This window comes from Gopherus evgoodei, chromosome 9 (assembly GCF_007399415.2).
Source record: "Gopherus evgoodei ecotype Sinaloan lineage chromosome 9, rGopEvg1_v1.p, whole genome shotgun sequence".
Classification (NCBI taxonomy): Eukaryota; Metazoa; Chordata; order Testudines; family Testudinidae; genus Gopherus; species Gopherus evgoodei.
This window is the reverse complement of record NC_044330.1, coordinates 72,449,243-72,471,581: the sequence shown is the minus strand read 5'-3', so window position 1 is coordinate 72,471,581 and position 22,339 is coordinate 72,449,243. Positions and strand designations below refer to the sequence as shown.

The following is a 22,339-nucleotide window of genomic DNA, read 5'->3' as shown; positions in this document are numbered from 1 at the left end:
ACTCCTTTGTCTCAAGGTCTCCCCTCCCCTAGGAGCCTCACCCACTGTCCCCACCTCACCTCAGTATAAGGCTACTGCCTGTCATTTTCTAGCCCCTGTGCCCTGGGGCAGACTGCAGTATCAGCCTATTCATCACTGGCAAGGTTGGGTTTGCCTTTGCTTGCTGCCTTTGCCTACCCCTGGGCTGCCCTCTGCAACCCCCAGTACCCTTTGGCCTTCTGCTAGCCCGCAGCCTGGGGCTTTCCAGGCTGGAGCTCCCGAGCCCTGCTCCACTCAGGTACTCTGCTCAGGTCCCTGCAGCCAAGTCCACCTCCCTCTACAGCTAGAGAGAGACTACTGAGCTCCTGGCTCCCAGCCTTTTATATAGGGCCAGCTGAGGCCTGATTGGGGCATGGCCAGCTGTGGCTGCTTCCCCAATCTGCCTAGTTAGGGTGACCAGATGTCCTGATTTTATAGGGACAGTCCCGATTTTTGGGTCTTTTTCTTATATAGGCTCCTCTTACCCCCCCCCCCCCAGCCCATCCCAATTTTTCACATTTGCTGTCTGGTTAGTCTAAGCCTAGTAGCTGCTTTCCCTGCCACAGCTGTCTCCCAGGGCTGTTTTAAGCCCTTCAGGGCAGGAGTGGGGTAACCACAGTGACCTTCAGCTGGAGTCAGTTGGCCTGCTCTTTGAGTGATTTGCTCTCTTGAGTGGCATGTAGACAAGCATGAAGAAGAAAGAGAAGAGAGATTTGTGAGAAAACATTTGAGTATGAGGGGAAAAAACATGCTGTCCACTTGCTTAAACATCCTGGAGATACTCCAATTGAATGAAGAAACTCCAAATCTAGAAAGCAGTTAAAAACTCCTAGTTATATGCTGGGATTTCTGGCACCTTCAAAATATTGTTTGGTTGATAATAGCCATCAAAATATCAAGGAAACTTGAGGATGTTCTTGTACTGGTCATTTGCCTTTTGTGAAAAATGACTTTCTCAGTAAAATGCCGGCTTTACAGTGAGCAGAACCAGTATTACTTGAAAACAAATAAAAAAAAAAAAGTGTAGTAAAAAGTAGGATACAATTGTGGGCTTAATAAGGCAAAACTAATATCTGTTATAACCTATTAAATCTTAGATAAGATACTGATGTGATGCAGTGCTACATTAAATTCTATTACAAAATTAATTAGACTGAAACTTGGCACAGATTGTAAGCAGAGTAATAAGTCACTCGTACTTTTTAAGAGACTGGTAAAGGGGTGCTGCATAGGTTTTTTGGTTTCATTATGGTGTTTATTGGTATGGAAGAGAAGAAAGTGTGTTAATCCAGATAAAAATAGTTTGGAACCCAGTGAGAACTCCAGGGGACCTAGATGAGAAGAAGAAATTGTGCTGAAAAAAATGGGAAATTATGACGAAGTAAGCTAATTCTTCAGGAGGTGAAAAATGGGAAACGGTATTATGGGATGTGATAAATGACGGGGGTGGGTAGTGCCCTTTTATGGACACCCAGCTAGCCCTTTAGCTATCAAATCCTTGTTAGTAGCTGTTCTCTACTTGCTTTACCTGTAAAGGGCTAAAAAGTCCATAGGTTAAAGGAAGGAAGTGGGCACCTGACCAAAAGAATGAATGGGTAGGCTAGAACTTTTTAAAATTGGGGAAAAAACTTCCCCTTTGTCTGTCTGTGGTGGTCTCTTGGAGAGAAGGGACACAGCAGCTATGCTGTTAGAGCTTGGGCCAGATATGAAAAATCATCAAATCATACCTATAAACTACTCATTTGAAACACCCAGATATGTAAGTAGATCAGGGAATGTCTAGGAAGGTTTATTTCTTTTTATTTCTTTATGGCTTGTGGACTCGTCTGTGCTAACCCCAGGTGCTTTTTGTTTTGCTGGTAACCTTTAAGCAGGACCTCAAGAAAAAGCTATTCTTGATTCCTTGACATGAGAGGACAATGCTTTTTATCATTATTGCTTAGAAAGATGATAATAAGCAAGGTTAGAAAATTGTGTAAGACTTTGGGTTCATAAATGGAAGCCCACAAGCTAGCTGCTATTTAGGCAAAGAAAAGCTAATGCTGTTGAGCTTTATTCACAGACTTTAATGACTAAACAGGAGACAGTAATTTAGTATTGAACATTAAACAGAATTTAAGAATTAGTGTTCAAAGGGAAGGTAATAAACAGTACGTGTTAATCTTGACTAAAAACTGGGATGGTTAAATACAAATGTATTTCAAGTTTCTCTTGAGGGTGGTGGAAGGGTTGTTCAGGGTTGATCACACAGATACTGGAATGAAAGTGGGTTACATGAAGCAATTTTGCTTAAGTTTAACTTTTAAAAAAAGTCTTTGAAAAAAGGTGGAATGTATCTGTGTGGACACACTAGTTAATACCACATATCTAGGCAGGTTCTGTGTATCAGTCATGCACAAATTGAGTGACCTCGTGACTCTTCAGACTATGTTAGTCACGCATTTCAAACCCAGTGGAAATGAAACTAAAGGGTAAATGTTCGAACCTTTTCATGTTAAAACAGATATCAAATAGTAAGAATAAATAACTGGTTACTAACAGGCTTATAAGCTGCCATAGACCATGATTTACACTTTGACTGGATAACTTTGGTTTAACCATACATGTATTTTGGACTACTAACATGCATGGAAGCAGATCGATCAATATGTTATGACTTCAGCTACTGAGGACAAAACCATTACTTCACATAAAGAGTGATAGTTAACCTTTCTAAGGCCAAAGTTGACAAATCTGAATGGTTAAAATTAAGTCCATGTTTAAATACCTAAATGGAACTGGCCTCTTTCAGAAGTGCACAATAAATCATTTCCCAGTGGGTACACCTGTGAAAATCAGTTAAAATGAAAACTTTAGATTGTAGCTTTACTGTTCTGAAATATTTTAAAAATAATAATTACCAAGTAAAATTGTCCTCTTTTGAGGTATGAGTTAATGGAATTTCAGTCCTGTAATTTGAATTTTCAAAATACTGAATGTATAGTGTGGTATTAACTGTTTTTGCTGAGGTATTATTTAAATATCTAAGTGAGAGCTTCGTCATTTCTGAGTTGCAGGGCCAAGAGGAAGAATTGAAAAGTTACTTTTAGTTGCTCCTAAACAGCTAACTTTAGTGTTAAGAAACCATTATAAACTTCATGAGTAAAACAAATTCCCATTTCAAACTGTTTTTACTGCCATTAGTTAATAAAATTAACAGTTTTTTAAAAGTCTTTGAGAAAAGCCACGTAAATGAGAATTCAATTCTGTTAAAAACAAGTAAATAATTTTAGGTTTTGAGAAGTTTTCTGTAGCTTTTTCAGAAGCAGTGTACAATTTAAATCTGTAGGTCATACTTGAGAACTTCCATAATGAAAACCCTGCCCCGTAGCCACCCATCCCAGCTTGAAGCACTGGGACTCCAGCAGGGGTTCCCCTGTTTTGTGGGGTATGGGCACCTCAGCCTGTTATGTCCTGTGTGGGCAGCAGGTCTGTGTGTGCAGCCTAGGGTGACCAGATGAGAGACGTGGGAAGTGGTGACAGTTGGGTTGGTGGAGCAATAAAAAAAAAAACAATCCCCCCTCCCCCCCCCGCAGGAGGTGGTGGCGGAGGAAAAAACAAAAGCAAAAAAACCAAAGAAAAAACCCAAGAGCTGTCGGCGAATAGGAAAAATTGATGGGGTGAGCACCCACTGGCAGCTCCACGTCCCTCCACCATCCCCCACCAGCTGACCTTCGCTCTACCTCCACCTCCCTTGAGCAGGCTGCTGCGTCCTGCTTCTCCCCCCTCCCTCCAGCACTTGCGCCGCCATACAGCTGATTAGTGCGAGCCTGGGAGGGAGGGGTGAGGAGGAGGAATGCAACGTGCTTGGTGGGGCCAGGGCAGGGGTTTGGGGAGGGATTCAATGGGGGAGGGAAGGGTGGAGTTGGGGCGGAGGGCATGAGCCCCCTCTGCCTCTGCGCCCGAGGGCAAAATATCGGGACAACTCATGTCCTGACTGAACGTCGGTTGGGACGTGGGACAAGTAAATATCGTGACAGTCCCGATAAAATCACCCTAGTGCAGGCAGGTTTGTGGTGCTGCTGCCAGGTGAGGAAGCATTGGGATGTGCTGAGCACCAGCTACTGGCATGTTTTGCAGGGCTGCAGCCAAGAAAGACTTGTCCTGGTGCTTCCTCTCCAGGCTGCAGATCTGCCTGTGATCCGGGCTCCTTCCCCCCCCCCCAAATGAATAAGTGGCATGCCTGTTGCTAATATCCAAATACCATTAACATTAAAGTCAGCCTGATGGATTGGTTCCTGGCAAAATGTTGCTATTAACATGAAGTTTGTTAATATCAGGGTTGCAGTTAAGCAACATCCACTGGAACTCAAGGTGAGCTGTATGAGCCAGTAACTGGGCAGTCTCCAAATACTTGAGTAAAACATTGGCTGCTACTTTGAGAGTATATGCGAAACTGGAGAGTGTAGGGAAGGTTGTCTGTCAAACCAGTAAGCCCTGCTGAGAGCATGAGCTTTAAGGAGTATAGTGGCAAGTGGCCATTGCAAGAGCATTAAGTACGCTGGTTGAGCTATCACAAGTGCTGCTGTCTTTGAATCTCCCCTTAGTTTCCAGAACCTAATGGTTTATTTTCCACAGTATCCATTACTGATGGCACAGAATTTAGTGGCTTCATAGCTCATTAATCCTTGTCAATTTGATGATTGCCATGAGTAGAGAATGTAGGGCAGCATCAGTGGATGATTTGGCAATAAAGAAAGATGTAATATCCATGGTAAAGCAATGTCCGCAGCCTTTTGATACTACAGACAATGAAGGAGTAGTGACTGAGTTGCAAACCATAACAAGTAGATGATAGGGCAGGCTTTGGGTCGCTCCTCTACTTCCCTGCTGAACATTCTCAAAAAGCATGCAGTTTCTCCTCCCTGAGGAAATTGTAAGTTTTTCAGGGCTCCATCTTGTCCAGGCTCTTGTTTCTAATGTAGGAGAGTCTGTTAACAGTGCAACTTAATTGTATGGGTTGCAGTGGCTACAGTATGCTGATGATGCACACCTTTTTACTTAGCCGTATCTGAGCTAGCTAAAGTTGTAATTTGCACTACTGAGTATCTGCAGGAGACTGGTAAAGCTAGCTGGGTGAGTAAAACATAGTCCTTATAAATTATATGGGTTTGATTGTCTGGATTAGGAATGCAGCTAAAATAAATGCAAAAAGAACAGGAGTACTAACACATCTGCTACTCTGATACCTAAAATAAATGGGAAGGGCTCCGGTTAGATACTCAATCAGTGAGATATGGGATCTTTAATGTAGAGACTATACTATAGCAAATTTTCTGCCACCCTGGCAAATAATTATCCATCTATGGTTTTGGATAGCTCATGTAAATCACAGTGACATTTTTCTCTAGAACTCTGTAATGGTTCCTGCTCAGACTACCAAAACCATTGCCCATTACTAACAACTTGGTTCTTAGGTAGTATGTGGTGACAGTTACCTGAAATATATGTTACTTTTTAATGTGAGCCAGGTAATAGGACAAAATAAAGCTTTTAAAGAAATGTAACATTGACACTGCTAGATGTTTCTAGATTGAGTGAGCAAAACTGAGAGAAGTGTGCTCATGCTGGCAATGACTTCCTCCACACAAAACTTAAGTCATCAAATTTTCATGTTGTAAAACAAAGTATACTGAGACTTAGGTATAACAGTTCCTGTACTGATTACTAGTATACCAGAGTGAGAGAGAGGAAAAGTGTTTGTTTGATGCTATATGCTATGTTGAAATTAATAACTTAACATCCTACAAATCATCTTTCTGGGTGAAGGGAAAGTAGTGCTCTGTAAGGGGTTATAATTGTCTTGCTAGCTCAAACCCATTCATAATATCAGTTTGTTTCTAGTAAATCAGCTAAAGGAGAATTCTAAGTACTGTTTCCACATTAATGTACAAGAGCTTAATTTTTTTTCTTTGTGTCACACCAGTTAGGTAACTTGCTTTTTCTTTTTTCTTTGGTTTTTAATAGAATGTTCAAATAAAAACTTTGGCAGATGATGTGGTAAGGTTTTCATGGCAAGTTTTATCTACAGTGCATGCTATCTTATTCAAAATGTTGTGGACAATGAAGACTGTATTTAAAGGATATTAAATGTTTCGCTAGTTGGGTTCTACAAATATTTTGCAATAATTGGGGGTGGTAAAAAATTGTAAATTTAACTTATAGGTGAAAATTCCAATCTGTTGCAGCTATTCTTAAATCCAGTTTTTTAAATGATTGTCACTGTCCACAAATACTTTTTTTTTTTTTTTTTTTACCTAAATCAAGCAAAAGGGGTGCAGTTTATATACGGTTACTTGTTTCAAGTTTTGGTACAGTAAGTCCTACAGTACTAATATCTTCCTTGCTTTCCCTTCCCTATTTCATGAAAAGTCAAGTGGAATTGAAAACCAAATTTGAGTCTTGAATCGGTTGGAAGTATTAATTTTAGACAACTGAACTTTTAACCTGTTGGTTTGTTACTTAACAATGTATAAAACAGTTGAACTTAATCATTTTTTATGAAAAAATTCTACAAAAAATACACTTGTAACCTAAATAAGCTGCTTAAGCCTGTTGTTGCAAATGGACAGTTTTACTGAGTCCATCTTCTTAAGGCTGTTTGATTCCATAAAATGTACATCAATAATGTGATTTGTTAAATGGCTTGTTTGCATTGACATTAAAGCAGACATAACAAGTATTCCATTCTTCAGGCAGTGGTATAAGATAACAGGTTTTCTGACTGTTAACAGCTATCAGGGTAGAATTGTGTATTAAGTAATATGGTAACAAACAGCCTTAGAATGAAGGATCATAAGATCACTCTAACTGGTGGAATGATTCTTTCTCCGGTTTTAATAATAAACTAACTGAGTATGCATGTGCTTCTAAACCCATTCGGTTTTAGTTAAGAACTTTCATTGCACATCACATGGTATGCTTTTACTGATGTCTATCAAGTATATTAAACTATGAATGGCTGTTTCTATGCAGTAAAACGATTAACTGGCTTGTGGCACTATGTGCTAATTATAAGAGACTGTACTCAACACCTAATAGAAAAGTTGGTGACAAAACCTTAAGATATTTTATATTCCTCTGGAAAATTTCTTATGTGGAAATGTGTACACCTGATGAAGCCATGATTATCCCCCAAAACCCACCATCATTCTTCAGGTAAAAGAGGACTGGGCAATTGTCTTAGAATTTCACTATTAATCAGAAATTGGCTAAAAGGACCATTACCAATTAATGTGCAGCATGCCCTTCTCCCCATTCCAACTATCTTGCAAGATTTTTCAGATCCTAATGTACTGATGTGTAGGTGAATCTGGGAATGGGAATTAAATGTGGTGATACAGGCTGTATGTCAGTGCCACTACTTGGATTAAACTTAATTCTGAATGTGAGGGGAAAAATTCTATGGGAACAAGGAGTTTTAAGAATTGTAAATAGTACAGTCTCTCTGATTTTTTTGGCCTTGCTACTTAAAATAACACTTGGTATGTTTATTGCATCATGAGCATGCAATTTGATCAATAAACATGTATGCTGCTTTCTTATTGTGTGTGGGTGTGTGTGTGGGTGGGTGTGTGTGTGTATATACTTTGAAAAATTCCCATTTTTATCTTTTTTTGTTTGTTTTCAGCGTGACAGATTAACAAGTTTTAGAAAATCAGCTGTTAAAAAAGAGAAACCTCTCATTCAGCACCCTGATTCTCAGACCTCTCTGAGTGAATTTCCAGTTTCCCAACCATTGTTTGATGAACGTTGTATGAATTTATCAGAAAAAGAAGTTATGGATCTCTTTGAAAAAATGATGGTAAGCAATTTGCTAAGTTTTTTACTTAAACTTTCATGTATATCAACAGTTTTGAAGTGTGAGATGTCAATAAATAGTTCTTCCACCTTACTTTGAAATTTGAAACTTTGGCTGTGGAGCTGCTATTATTGTGAAGCACCAAGACATACCCTATTCTCATCATACAAAAGACAGCTATTTAATTTTATGAGCTACATAATCTGTCACTTGACTGAATAATCAGTAAAGTTTGCCTGAGTGCATGGCATGTTCAGGAGTTGCCTAATTCAGGTCTTAAAAGAACTACAAAAGACTTGAAAAATTAAAACAAATTTGAGATCTCTATCCTTGACAAACGGTTGTTTTAAACAGTCTTCGAATAGCACAGTTACAGCAATAGTAGAAGTTTATTACTGCTTATGTGACTATTGTGAAATGGTTATGTGATCTCTGAAAAAGACTGAAGGTCTTACTAATACAAAAAGACTTTTTATATACAAATAACACTTAATTTTCTTCAGGGTCTTATGGTTTTGTGTATAAACATTAATGTGAAGGCCTATGATAAGTGAGATTTATAGCAAAATTACTACAATCATGCTTCTTAGTAACGTAGAAACCTGCTTTTAAAAAAATAAGTATGCATAGCTTGTGTACTTCAGAGGTAATTGTATTTGCATACAATTTGCTACAGAAGACCATGGTTTGCTTTGTTTCATAGCTTTTTCTCAGTTCCAATTTAACTCACATTTTCTTGGAGCTACTGAATGACCATCTGTGTACAACTTCTGTATGAGTGTTACAGATGACTGAGGATGTTTAACCCTTTTGAGCATGTATATTGAATTAGGCCATCTAATTCCTTTCCTTAGGACTTTCCAGATCAACTCCAGTGAATGTAAATCATTTTGTTTTCAGAAAATGTGCATGAAATAATCAGATTGAATGCTTTAAATGACTAAGCACTTTACTCTAAAGAGGCATTGAGAGGAATAGGTTCTTTGTGATGGCTCATTTTGGTGAGCAGATTCAGTTAAGGGTATGGCTACTTTTGGAATTTCAAAGCGCTGCCCCGGCAGCGCTGCGAAGTGTGAGTGTAGTCGGAGCAGCAGCGCTGGGAGAGAGCTCTCCCAGCACTGCATGTAAACCACATCCTTTACGGGTGTAGCGTGCAGTGCTGGGAGCCATGCTCCCAGCGCTGCCACCCTGATAACACTGACGCTTTACGGCGCTGTATCTTGCAGCGCTCAGGGGGGTGTTTTTTCACACCCCTGAGCGTGAAAGTTGCAGCGCTGTAAAGTGTGAGTGTAGCCATGGCCTAAACTAGTTCTATTTTAAGAGCTCTCAATTAAAGCTGAAAGCATAAAAATCTAACAGTTTGCTACTACCACAAGTAATGGATAATTATGACCTACTAGAGACTCTTAATTTGTCAACTGAGCACAAATGAGATGCTAAAATGTGATAACGTTTTGCGAGAGTATGATAGAAAATTAACATAGTTTTTAGAATATTAAGCAACACGAGTACATAGAAGCTTGAGTCCGTGGTGTACCAGTACAAATTGAACAGAAGCAACATGTATTCATGTTAGGAAGGTGAAAATATTTTTTCGTTCCAAAGTCTTAATATAGTTTTTGATTGCATCTGAATTTTTACAAGGATTATTCCCTTTCCAGAAAAGGTTATGCTTACCTTCATGGCACCACATCTATGTAAGGGGAGCTGCCTTGACTTTGGGTACGTCTACAGTACAGGATTATTCCGATTTTACATAAACCGGTTTTGTAAAACAGATTGTATAAAGTTGAGTGCATGTGGTCACACTAAGCACATTATTTCGGCTGTGTGCATCCATGTACCGAGGCGAGTGTCAATTTCTGGAGTGTTACACTGTGGGTAGCTATCCTGTAGTTATCCCATAGTTCCCACAGTCGCCCCCGCCCATTGGAATTCTGGGTTAGGATCCCAATGCATGGTGGTGCAAAAACAGTGTCGCGGGTGATTCTGGGTAAATGTCGTCACTCATTCCTTCCTCCATGAAAGCAATGGCAGACAATCATCTCATGCCCTTTTTTCCTGGATTGCCCTGGCAGGCTACACAGCATGGCAACCATGGAGCCTGTTTTGCTTTTTTGTCACTGTCACTGTATGTGTACTGGATGCCGCTGACAGAGGTGGTACTGGAGCGCTACACAGCAGCATTCATTTGCCTTTGCAAGGTAGCAGAGACAGTTACTAGTCGTTCTGTACCGTCTGCTGTGCCATTGTAAATTGGCGATGAGGTAATGGTTATCAGTCGTTCTGTACCATCTGCTCCTATCATGGGTGCTCCTGGCTGACCTTCGCTGAGGTCAGCTGGGGGTGCAAAGTCAAAAATGGGAATGACTCCCCGGGTCATTCCCTCCTTTATGTTGTATCTAAAAAGAGTCAGTCCTGCCTAGAATATGGGGCAAGTGTACTAGAGAACCAGTGTACCAGAGAGCACAGCCGCTCCATGTCAGATCCTGCAGAAATGATGAGCTGCATGCCATTCTAGGGTGTGCCCCTGCAACAACCCCACCCGTTGCTTCCCTCCTCTCCCTACCCTTCTGGCCTAGTGTTGCAGGGTCCCCCCGTTTGTGTGATGAAGTAATAAAGAATGCAGAAATAAGAAACACTGACTTTTTAGTGAGATAAAATGAGGGGGAGGCAGCCTCCAGCTGCTCTGATAGTCCAAGCAGGACATTAAATGGTAGAGGGGAGAGGAGCCCAGCATCCCGTACAGAATCTTTTCTTTAGACATGAAAGGCGGGGGGGGCTGATGGAGTTCAGCCCCCAGTTGCTATGATGAGGATGATTACCAGCTGTTCTGTACCATCTGCCGGGAATAACCAGGAGTCTTTTTTATTTTTACTCAGGCGCCTCCGGCTGACCTCACCTGAGGCCAGTCAGGAGCACTCATGGGATGATGACGAGGACGGCTACCAGTCCTACTGCACTGTACCGTCTGCCACCGGGGAAGGGAGGGGAGAGGATGCTGCTGTTCAGTGCCTCAGCACCATGTCTACCAGCAACATGCAGTAGACATACGGTGACATTGGAAAAAAGTCAAGAAATGATTTTTTTCCCTTTTCTTTCACGGGGAGGGGAGGGGGAGTAAATTGACAAGATATACCCTGAACCACCCCGGACTATGTGTTTGACCCTGCAGGCATTGGGAGCTCACCCAAGAATGCAAATGCTTTTCGGAGACTGCGGGGACTGTGGGATAGGCTGGAGTCCTCAGTCCCCCCCCCCCTTCCTCCATGAGCATCCATTTGATTCTTTGGCTTTCCGTTACACTTGTCTCACAGCACTGTGCTGTGGACTCTGTCTCATAGCCTGGAGATTTTTTTCAAATGCTTTGGCATTTCATCTTCTGTAACAGATCTCTGATAGAACAGATTTGTCTCCCTATACAGCGATCAGATCCAGTATCTCCCGTACGGTCCATGCTGGAGCTCTTTTTGGATTTGAGACTGCATCGCCACCTGTGCTGATCAGAGCTCCACGTTGGGCAAACAGGAAATGCAATTCAAAAGTTCGCGGGGCTTTTCCTGTCTACCTGGCCAGTGCATCCAAGTTCGGATCGCTTTCAAAAGCAGTCACAGTGGTGCACTGTGGGATACCGCCCGGAGGCCAATACCGTCGATTTGCAGCCACACTAACCCTAATCCGATATGGTAATACTGATTTCAGCGCTACTCCTCTCGTCGAGGAGGAGTACAGAAACCGGTTTAAAGAGCCCTTTATACCGATATAAAGGGCCTCATTGTGTGGACGGGTGCAGCGTTAAATTGGTATAAACGCATAGTGTAGACCAGGCCTTTGAGCTCCTTCTCCTGTGATCCAAAACACATTCATATACAGGTGTGAACATAAATTAGGCTTACTTTATTACGGAGTGATTGTTAATGCAATCAGCTATAGATTAAACTAAGATCAGTACTTAAATCATGAATAAGAAAGTAAAACCATTTGTTCATGCCTGAGTATCACTGATGACATAGCAGAGTGACGTGCTCAGGGACATTAGCTCTGTGGAAGCTTGCAACACCAGACAGCTACCGGTCAGTCGGGCATCAATTTGGAATTGGCAAATCTACTGTGGGGGCTGCTGTGATGCAAGTAGCCAAGGCAGTCAAAGAGCTGCTGACATCAAGGGTAGTGACTCTGGGAAATGTCCAGGTCATAGTGGATGGCTTTGCTGCAGTGGGATTCCCTAACTGTGGTGGGGCGACAGATACACCCGATATCCCTATCTTGGCACCGGAGAACCAAGCCAGCGAGTACATAAACTGAAAGGGGTACTTTTCAGTGCTGCTTCGAGCACTGGTGGATCACAAGGGATGTTTCACCAACATCAATGTGTGATGGCCGGGTAAGGTACATGACGCTCGTGTCTTCAGGAAGTCTGGTCTGTTTCAGAAGCTGCAGGAAGGGTCTTTCTTCCCAAACCAGAAAATAACTGTTGGGGATGTTGAAATGCCTATAACTATCCTTGGGGACCCAGCCTACCCCTTAATGCTGTAGCTCATGAAGCCATACACAGGCAGTTTGGACAGTTGTCAGGAGCTGTTCAACTATAGGCTGAGCAAGTGCAAAACGGTGGTAGAATGTGCCTTTGGACATTTAAAAGTGCGCTGGTGCAGTTTACTAACTTGGATAGACCTCAATGAAACGAATATTCCCATTGTTATTACTGCTTGATGTGCGCTCCACAATATCTGTGAGAGTAAGGAGGAGACGTTTCTGGCGAGGTGGGGGGTTGAGGCAAATCGCTGGCCACTTATTACACGTAGCCAGACACCAGGGCGGTTAGAGTACAGGAGGGCGTGGTGCACATCAGAGAGGCTTTGAAAACCAGTTTAATGACTGGCCAGGCTATGGTGTGAAAGTTCTGTTTTGTTTCTCCTTGATGAAGGCATTCCCCCTCCACCTCGGTTCACTCTACTTTCCTGTAAGCTCACCATCCTCCATTCCCCCATTGATCACCGCTTGCAGAGGCAATAAAGTCATTGTTGCTTCACATTGATGTAGTCTTTATTAATTCATCATACAAATAGGGGGAAAACTGCCAAGGTAGCCCTGAAGGGGTGATGAAGGAGGGAAGTACTGGGTGGGGTGGGATGGTGGATGAGGGGAGGAGAGAAGGACAAGGCCACACTGCACTTTAAAACTTAAAAACTTATTGAAGGCCAGCCTTCTGTTGCTTGGACAATCTTCTGGGGTCAAGTGGCTGGGTGGCTGGAAACCCCCCCACTGCATTCTTGGACGCCTGGGTGAGGAGGCAATGGAACTTGGGGAGAAGAGCTGTTGGTTACACAGGGGCTGTAGCGGCTGTCTGTGCTCCTGCTGCCTTTCCTGAAGCTCAGCCATATGCTAGAGCATATGAGTTTGATCTTCCAACAGCCTGAGCTTCTGTCAGCAAGCTGATGCCACCTATCATCTTCAGCCTGCCACTTACTCTTTTCAGCTCGCCATCTCTCCTCGCGTTCATATTGTGCTTTCCAGCACTCTGACATTGTCTGTCTCCACGCATTCTGCTGTGTTGTCAGTGTGGAAGGACAGCAGGAGCTCAGAGAACATTTCATCTCGAGTGTGTTTTTTTTGCCTTCTAATCTTCACTAGCCTCTGCGAAGGAGAAACATTTGTAGCTGATGGAGGAAAAGGGAGAGTGGTTAAAAAGACACATTTTAGAGAAAAATGGGTACACTCTTTCACGTTAAACCTTGCTGTTCACATTACATAGCACATGTGCTTTTGTTACAAGGTTGCATTTTGCTTCTTGTATTGAGGGCGTGCCAGTTTGGTGTGAGAGATCACTCATGCTTCACCGCGTGGCTAGCTGTGGGGAACATTTCTGTTCAGCCACAGCCAAACAGCCGAGCAGGAGCAGGCACCTCTGAATGTCAACTTAATAAAAGCATCCTGTTTCAACCAGGTGACCATGAATGATATCACTCTCCTGAGGATAACACAATGAGATAAAGAACGGATGTTGTTTGAATGCCAGCAAACACCAAGACCATACGCGGCCATGCTTTGTTATACAATGATTCCCGACTACGTGCTACTGGCAATGATTCCTGACTATGTATAATACTTATGGAGATGTCCCTGGAGGATTTCTGCTCCATCCTCATACATGTTAACAGACTTTTCCGGTAGCTGTACTGGCCGCGAATACTAGGGCAAATTGATCATTAAACACGCTTGCTTTTAAACCATGTGTAGTATTTACAAAGGTACACTCACCAGAGGTCCCTTCTTTGCTTTCAGCGTCCGGGAGCATGCCCTGGGTGGGTTCAGGGGTTACTGGCTCCAGGTCCACGGTGAAAAACCATATCTTGACTGTTGGGGAAACCGGTTTCTCCACTTCCTTGCTGTGAGCTATCTTCAGTCTCATCATCATCATCTTCCTCATCCCCAAACCTGCTTCCATGTTGCGTGATTCTCCATTGACAGAGTCAAAGCACAGGGTTGGGGTAGTGTTGGCTGTACCCCCTATCATGACATGTAGCTCACCATAGAAGTGGCATGTTTGGGGCTCTGATCTGGAGCGGCCGTTTGCCTCTCGGGCTTTGTGGTAGGCTTGCCTTAGCTCCTTAATTTTCACGTGGCATTGCTGTGCATCTCTGTTATAGCCTCTGTCCTTCATGCCCATTGAGACTTTTTCTAATGTTTTGGCATTTCGTTTACTGAAACGGAGTTCAGCTCGCACAGATTTGTCTCCCCGTAGGGTGAGCAAATCCCATACCTCCCGTTTGGTCCATGCTGAAGCTCTTTTGCGATCCTGGGACTCCATCATGGTCACCTCTGCTGATGAGATCTGCACTCACCTGCACCTTGCCATGCTGGCCAAACAGGAAATGAGATTCAGAATTTCATGGGCCTTTTTCTGTCTACCTGGCCAGTGCCTCTGAGTTGAGAGTGCTGTCCAGAGCGGTCACAATGAAGCACTCTGGGATAGCTCCCGGAGGCCAATACCATCTAATTGCATCACACTACCCCAAATTCGACCCAGCAAGGCTGATTTCAGTGTTAATCCCTCGTTGGAGGTAGAGTAAAGATATTGATTTAAAGAGCCCTTTAAGTCGGGGAAAAAAAGGGCTTTGTCTTGTGGACGGTTCCAGGCTTAAATCGAGGTAACACTGCTAAATTTGACCTAAAATCGTAATGTAGACCAGGCCATAGATGAAAAAAATGTTGGGAAAGCGTCAACGTGGCTCTTGTAAAGGGAAATGATGCCTCACCAATCTATTAGAATTCTTAGAGGGGGGTCAAAAAATGTGGACAAAGGTGATCCAGTGGATATAGTGTACTTGAACTTTGACAAAGACTTTGACAAGGTCCCTCACTAACGACTCTTAAGCAGAATCACTAGTGATGGAATTGGAGGGAAGGTCCTCTCATGGATCAGTACCTGGTTAAAAGACAGGAAACATTCCAATTATGCTTACAAAATGATGGGATCTAAATTAGCTGCTGCCCCTTAGAAGGAGATCATGGATAGTTCTTCGAGTGCTTGCTCATATCGATTCCAATTATGTGTGGACACGCTGGGTGCATGGCCGTTGGATAATTTTTTCCATACGGGGAGAGATTAAGAAGACTGGGACTAGTGTGATGGGATCTTCCTGGGGTGCAGCCTGGGACCGGGATGCAGCCTGGCACTATACCCTCTGAACTCTCCTCAGCCGAGGCTGTCTCTCTCAATGCCTTGCTAGTGACCAGCAGCAACCCCTCCAGGAGCCGTGATCACTCAGCACAACTGCATGTGGAGCCCCACACCCAGCTAGATTGCATGAATGTATCCAGAGCCCCTCATGAATCACACAGAGAAAGGCACCGGCCAAATAGCCCCAGTTCCCAGCACTTTACTCCAGGAAAGGGCAGTGCAGGTTTATTAATTTTTTCACATCGGCCTTTGCAAACCTGAGTGGATTTGCCCCAGACTTCATACAAACTCACTGGTAAAGATGAACAATTAAACAACTGCATTGACTATAAAAGGTAGGTTTTTTTTTAGGTGATAGGCAAAAAGTCAGAATGGTTACCAAAATAAAACATAAGCATGTAGTCTAAACTCTCAACACTATTAGATTGGTCAACATCTAGATTAAGCAGTTTTTCTGACCCCACTGGATATTGCAGTCCTTAATATACAGGTGTCTTCCTTAAACCTGGGCCATTCTCCTCTGTTGGAGTCTTGTCTTCTCAGTGATAGTTGATTTCAGAAGGTGGGAGGCAGGAGATGGGCCCGGTATGTGTCCACTCTGTCTGTCTGTTTTATACCCTCAGTCCATGTGCTTGGGGAGCACAAGTCCAGACGTGTGGAGGGCATTGTTGAGTCTCTCCAAGCAAAGTTGAGCAATTCCTCTGGTGTGGCCTCATGCATGTGAGTCATTGCAGCAGTAGTTCTCTTGCTGACAATGGCTGTTGATGGGTTATTTGACACCCAACCTGGGCGTTGGTTACTTTCTTTGCTGTTGCTTCTGGGGAGCTAATACTTGGCTGATTTTCCAACTTACAATGTCTTTTAGTGGCCACCATAGAACACAATTCTCATAACTTCATATACATTAATGATACACATATATGGATAGAGAAATGCCTTTCAGTAGATCACAACCTTTCTCCTGATACCTTTACAAGGCATGCTTTTTATGTAAGGTCGCAATTATATGAAAATGAGGAATATGGGGGTTACAGTATGCTTCCCCAAGGTATAGAATTTCACAACTAGTCAGCTTGGAAAAGTGACAACTAAGGCAGGCTATGACAGAAGTATATGAAATCGTGATTGATATGGAGAAAGTAAATAGGGAAGTGCTTACCCTTTCACATAACACATGAACGAGGGGTGTAATGGAATTATTAGGCAGCAGGTTTAAAACAAGGAAAAGGAAGTACTTCTTCACACAGTGCACAGTCAGTCTTTGGCACTCATTGATTGGGGTTGTTGTGAAGGCCAAAAATATAACTGGATTCAAAAAAGTATTAGATAAGTTCATAAAGAATAGGTCCATTAATGGCTATTACTCAGGTCAATCAGGGATGCAACCCTATGCTCTGGGTGTCCCTGGGCCTCTAACTGCCAGAATCTAGGATTTAAAGATAAGGGATGGATCATCGGATAATTTTCCCTGTTGAGTTCATGCCCCCTGAAGTATCTAGCATTGGTCATTGTCAGAAGACAGGATACTGGAGCGTTGATCTGACCAAGTATGGTCATTCTTATTTTTTGGAAGTTAGCTTGGGTCATCCCGATGATAGACCTGTTCACAACAAAGGACAACAAGTAATGTATCTGCTCTGAGGGTCTCAGTCTGGCCTCCCTGATGAACACCTTCCACCTGAGTTGGAAGTTGACTCTCCTATATGCATTTCCTCCAGTTGTCATAAGTTCACAGATCATGCTTCAGTTGAAACTGGGTCAGGCCAAACTCATTCTCCTTGCCCATGCATGGCTGAAGCAGTGTTGGTTTCCCAACATCTTTGCGCTGTTAGTTCAGCCTCCCATACACCTTCCTATCCATACTTGCTGAGACAGAATCATGATTGCACGTTGTATCCTGTGCTCAGCGCCTTGCATTTTGAGGCATGGCTGTTCTGTGTTTTGAAGGAGGAGGAAGAGCATTATTTGGCGGCTATTCAATAGGTCTTACCCAGTAGAAAACTTTCCACCAGAATGGCCTGTTTGGTAAAATGGAAGTAGTTTTGGCCTGCGGAGTTCAGCCAACTGTGACTTGTATCCAGAACATCTTGGAGTATTTGCTGCTTTTTCAGTCATCAGGCCTTATGATTTGCCACTAGATACGCCCTCAATGAGCTATCTCAGCCTTTCATCTGCCATTCATAGAAGATCAGTATTTTCTAAGTGCTACGGTAGTGATATTCTTAAAAGGAATTCTTCATCTCCATCTGCTGGTGTGGAAAAATATTCCCTTGTGAGACCTTAACTCAATCGCTGCAGCTCTGATGTGACCCCTGTTCACGCCTCTTGCATCTTGTCCCTTTTCTCTCATGTCAAAAACTACATTTCTCATGACAATATCACATGCAAATAGTGTGCAAGTTGTAGGCGTTGGTGGTGGAACCTCCTTATACAAAATTCACCAAGGATAGTGACTTTGTGGCTTCACCCAAAATTTGTGTCTAAAGTGGTCTGTTTCATTTGTACCAGACCTATGTCTTTTCCTAAGCCTCATTCATACCTGGAGGATCAGTGCCTTCATATGTTAAATATCAGATGACGTCTGTCCTTCTACCTTGGCAGGACTAAACCCTTTTGAGCTTTACTTCATCTGTTGGTGTTGTATGCAGATCGTGTAAAGAAACAGGTAGTCTCCTCATAGATGATCAGGGTAAAACTTGTTGCATCAAGACTACATCCAAAACTGCTTCAGCTCCATGGGTGTGAAGCCATTCTACGAGAGCGCAAGCTGTGTCAGTGGTGTTTGAGTGACAGCTGAATATTGGACATTTGCAGGGATGCCACTTGGTCAGCGATACATAAGTTTCTGAACCATTAAGCCATTATCACTGTGATGGTACCTCTCATAAGGCTTTATGGAAATATGCTTAGAATGTGTTTTATGCTACATATGCCATGTAACATCCCAAAGGTTATGATCTACTGAATGTATTAATGTATCATTTTTGTATTAGAAATTATGAATGTTGGCTGTGTACTTGCTTGATTTCTAAATAACCTTAGTAGAGCATTTGGTCAATTTCTGGAGAAAGGAAAGTTGGAATTAAGTACCTAATCAAGAAACACTTAAAGGACAATGGATCTTGGAATGCTCCAATCCACATTAAAAAGTCTGCTTGAGGACGTTCAGGGTAGCATGAGAACAATGGATGCTACGTGTAAAAACTGTGAGTCATGCCCATGTGACTTGCCCAGGTGACTCCTAACCTCTGTCTTGGAGCTGGACTTTGCATAAGAGTGAGGAGGGGGTCTCCACTCTATTTAAACCCCTGGGAGACCTCTCCATTTTGTCTTCAGCTGGCTAAAGAGGGAGCCTCTCCACCCCCCAGGATACTTGAAAGAAAATGGAACAAAGGACAGTAACTACAGGGGGTGTGAGTGGTTGCTGGACCCAGGCTAAAAGGAGATTAGTCTGTAAAAGGGAGCATTCTGGAACTGGTGAGGATCTTATCTGTATTCAGTTTGATTAGACATGGATTTGCGCATTTTATTTTGCTTGGTGACTTACTTTGTACTGTCTGTTACTGCTTGGAACCACTTAAATCCTACTTTCTGTATTTAATAAAATCACTTTTTACTTATTAATTAATTCAGAGTATGCATTAATAGCTGGGGGAACAAACAACTGTGCATATCTCTCTATCAGTGTTATAGAGGGCGAACAATTTATGAGTTTACCCTGCATAAACTTTATACAGGGTAAAACGCATTTATTTGGGTTTAGACCACATTGGGAGTTGGGCATCTGGGTGTTAAAGACAAGCACACTTCTGTTAGCTGCTTTCAGGTAAACCTGCAGTTTTGAGACAAGTAATTCAGACCCTGGGTCTTTGTTGGAGCACACGGGAGTATCTGGCTCAGCAGGTCAAGGTGCTGGAGTCCTGAGCTGGCAGGGAAAACGGGAATAGAGGTAGTTTGGCACATCAGTTGGCAGTTCCCTGGGGGTTTCTGTGATCCAACCTGTCAGAACCACTGCGTCAAGACAGATGCAAATGTAGGGAAGGCAATCCTTGTTCAAATAGGTGACTCACAAGCAGAGTCTAAGTGTAATACAGGGCTGCATCTACTCAAAAAACAAATGGTTACTTCTTGTAACTGTACTTCTTTGAGATGTGATGCAGACACATATTCCACGATTCACCCTCCATCCTCTCTGTTTTGAAGTCTAGTTTCTGGGCATTGGATGCACAGGAACTGAGGGTGGTCTGGGCGGTGCTGCCTCACATAGGTGGGAAAGGGCTAGGGCCATGAGGCACAAGCACAAGCTTCACCCCATGGCTATTGTTAAGCAACATTTTTTGGCTCCAGTGTGCTGGGCATGTGCACACACCTAAGTGGAATTTTAAGTAACAGTTACAGTAAATAGCTGTTTCTTCCCTTTGTGGTGGAGCTTGCAGCTCTGACAAAGGAGAAATGAATTTGAGGAATCAGCTATGTGAACATATTCGGTCTGTTAGACCAGGGCTTCCTGTGCCTTGGAATAGGAGATGCAGGAAGATAAGGTGTCTGGATGGCTGGGGAAGCATATACTAGGCTAGGATGAAGGGATTCCCAAGACTTGGAGGAAGAATAACCTAGGTTGAGGAAGGCAGGAATGCAGTATGTGAAGGGGCTTGATGCTGGGTTTGTAAGTTCGTTTCCCTCCCAGTTGTCTTACAGCCAACCAGGCCATATAGTGCAGGCTCTCAGCTTGGATCTTTATTTTAGTAGCTTTTCCATACCCCTTATTCTCAAGCTACTGTACATAAAAATACACTTTGTGATGGCAACACAAAAAACCCCTTTGTTTTTGGTTTATGCAGCACCAAATGCTATGTGGTGTATGACTAGGGCTCCTATATGTTACAGTAATACAAATAATATCTCTAGTTCAGACTTCTGTTCTTATGAATGTTGTGACTCTACAGGACGTTGTGATTTCTTAGTTTCTTGTAATTCTCAAGTTACTGTGTTGTGAAGTCAATTATTCTGAGTTTTTGGTGGGCTGAAATCACAGTGTGGCCATTACCTCTAAATACAGGATAACTTATCTGGAGTTACCAACTGAAATTCTTGAATAATTCACTGACTGATTACAGGAAGTATGGATGCTATTAAACTTCATGTTTGTTCTCCAGCGAGTGAGAGTAAATACTAGATTAAATGCAGATCTCTTAAGTTTCAAATCATAGTCTAAAATCACGACAAAAGCTATCTTGGATTTAATTTCTATATTTTCTATAACCTTTGTTTTGAAACAAAAACCCGAATATGTAGTCAGAAGTAGAAACTTGTGCTTTTTTCACATTTCAAGCATTTGTGGTAAGCCTTTTTTTTTTTTTTAAATCCCATTCATTAAACTAACCTTGATGTCCCCAAATGCACACATGTATTAAGACTTTTTCTCTGGAATCCAGATGGGCAAGACTAATGTCAGTGGAGTAATAAAATTAAGAATTAGGTTTTTTTTTGTAATGATCATATGGGATATTAAAATACTACTTCAATTTGACAGTAAAAGCCTCTGTTAAACAGAATGGCTTAGACTACGTATTACAGTAACTCCTCACTTACAGTCGTCCCAGTTAACGTTGTTTTGTGGTTACATAGCTGATCAATTAGGGAACGTGCTCGTTTAAAGTTGTGTAATGCTCCCTTCTAACGTCATTTGGCAGCCACCTGCTTTGTCTACTGCTTGCAGGAAGACTAGCCCGTTGCAACTAGCTGGTGGGGGTTTGGAACCAGAGTGGACTGGCAGCCTGCTATCAGCTCCCTGCTCCTCTAAGTTCCCTGTGCAGCAGCTGCCTGCAGTTCAGCTGTGTCCCTACGCCCACTGCCATGTGCTGCTCCTGCCCTCTGCCTTGGAGTTGCTCTCCGAGACTCCTGCTTGCTGTGCTGGGGGGAGGGAAGAAAGAAGGAGGCTAATATTAGGGTATCCCCCTCCCCCCTGCTCCTGCGCCCCGCTTACCCCATCTTCCATAGAGCATGGCTCAGAACGGGAGGGTGCTTGCAGCAGCTGCTGTCTCAGCAAGCTGATTTAATTAACAAGGCAATGTACTTAAGAGAATGAGCATATCTCCCTCTATTCCTGCTGCCTTGCAGAATGAGAGAGTTAACCCTTGAGGGCTCAGCCAATTGCTTGTTCATCATTTATCAGTAAGGGAAATATCCTACCCTCTGACTCCTCCACCTCAACCAAGCTTCGCAATCATCATCACTGTGTACCAGTATTAAATTTTTTGTTTAGAACTTTGAGTGTGTGTGTGTGCCAGCAGGTGTATTGTGAAAAGGTCAGGCCAGATGGCTACAGGAGAGTGATAGAAGGCAGATACATTAGCCCCAGGTTAAATAGGTTCCTTTTCCCTGTGTAAGGGAACAGGGAAGGTTCCAGAACAATCTGGAACATTCTGGAAACAAGGCAGACAGGCTGATTAGAACACCTGCAGCCCATCAAGAAGCTGCTAGAATAAATTAAGGCAGGCTAATCAGGGCACCTGGGTTTAAAAAGGAGCTCACTTCAGTTTGTGGTGCGTGTGTGAGGAGCTGGGAGCAAGAGGCGCAAGGAGCTCAGAGTGAGAGGGTGTGCTGCTGGAGGACTGAGTAGTAGAAGCATTATCAGACACCAGGAGGAAGGTCCTGTGGTGAGGATAAAGAAGGTGTTTGGAGGAGGCCATGGGGAAGTAGCCCAGGGAGTTGTAGCTATCATGTAGCTGTTCCAGGAGGCACTATAGTCAGCTGCAATCCACAGGGCCCTGGGCTGGAACCCGGAGTAGAGGGCG

The 22,339-nt window shown here is 43.0% G+C and overlaps 1 protein-coding gene across 12 annotated transcripts in view; it reads left to right on the top strand.

Annotated features, from left to right (window-relative positions):
• DIAPH2 (diaphanous related formin 2) overlaps positions 1 to 22,339 on the top strand; it is an 867,723-nt gene that overhangs the window by 18,381 nt on the left and 827,003 nt on the right. For 10 of the 12 annotated variants that reach the window (XM_030576660.1, XM_030576662.1, XM_030576661.1 and 7 more), the window contains exons 2-3: positions 6,025 to 6,057; positions 7,688 to 7,861. In XM_030576660.1, coding sequence (XP_030432520.1) covers positions 6,025 to 6,057; positions 7,688 to 7,861 — 207 coding nt within the window. Of the gene's footprint in view, positions 1 to 6,024; positions 6,072 to 7,687; positions 7,862 to 22,339 lie in introns of those variants that run through there. The other 2 variants (XM_030576665.1, XM_030576659.1) reach the window with 2 other exon arrangements.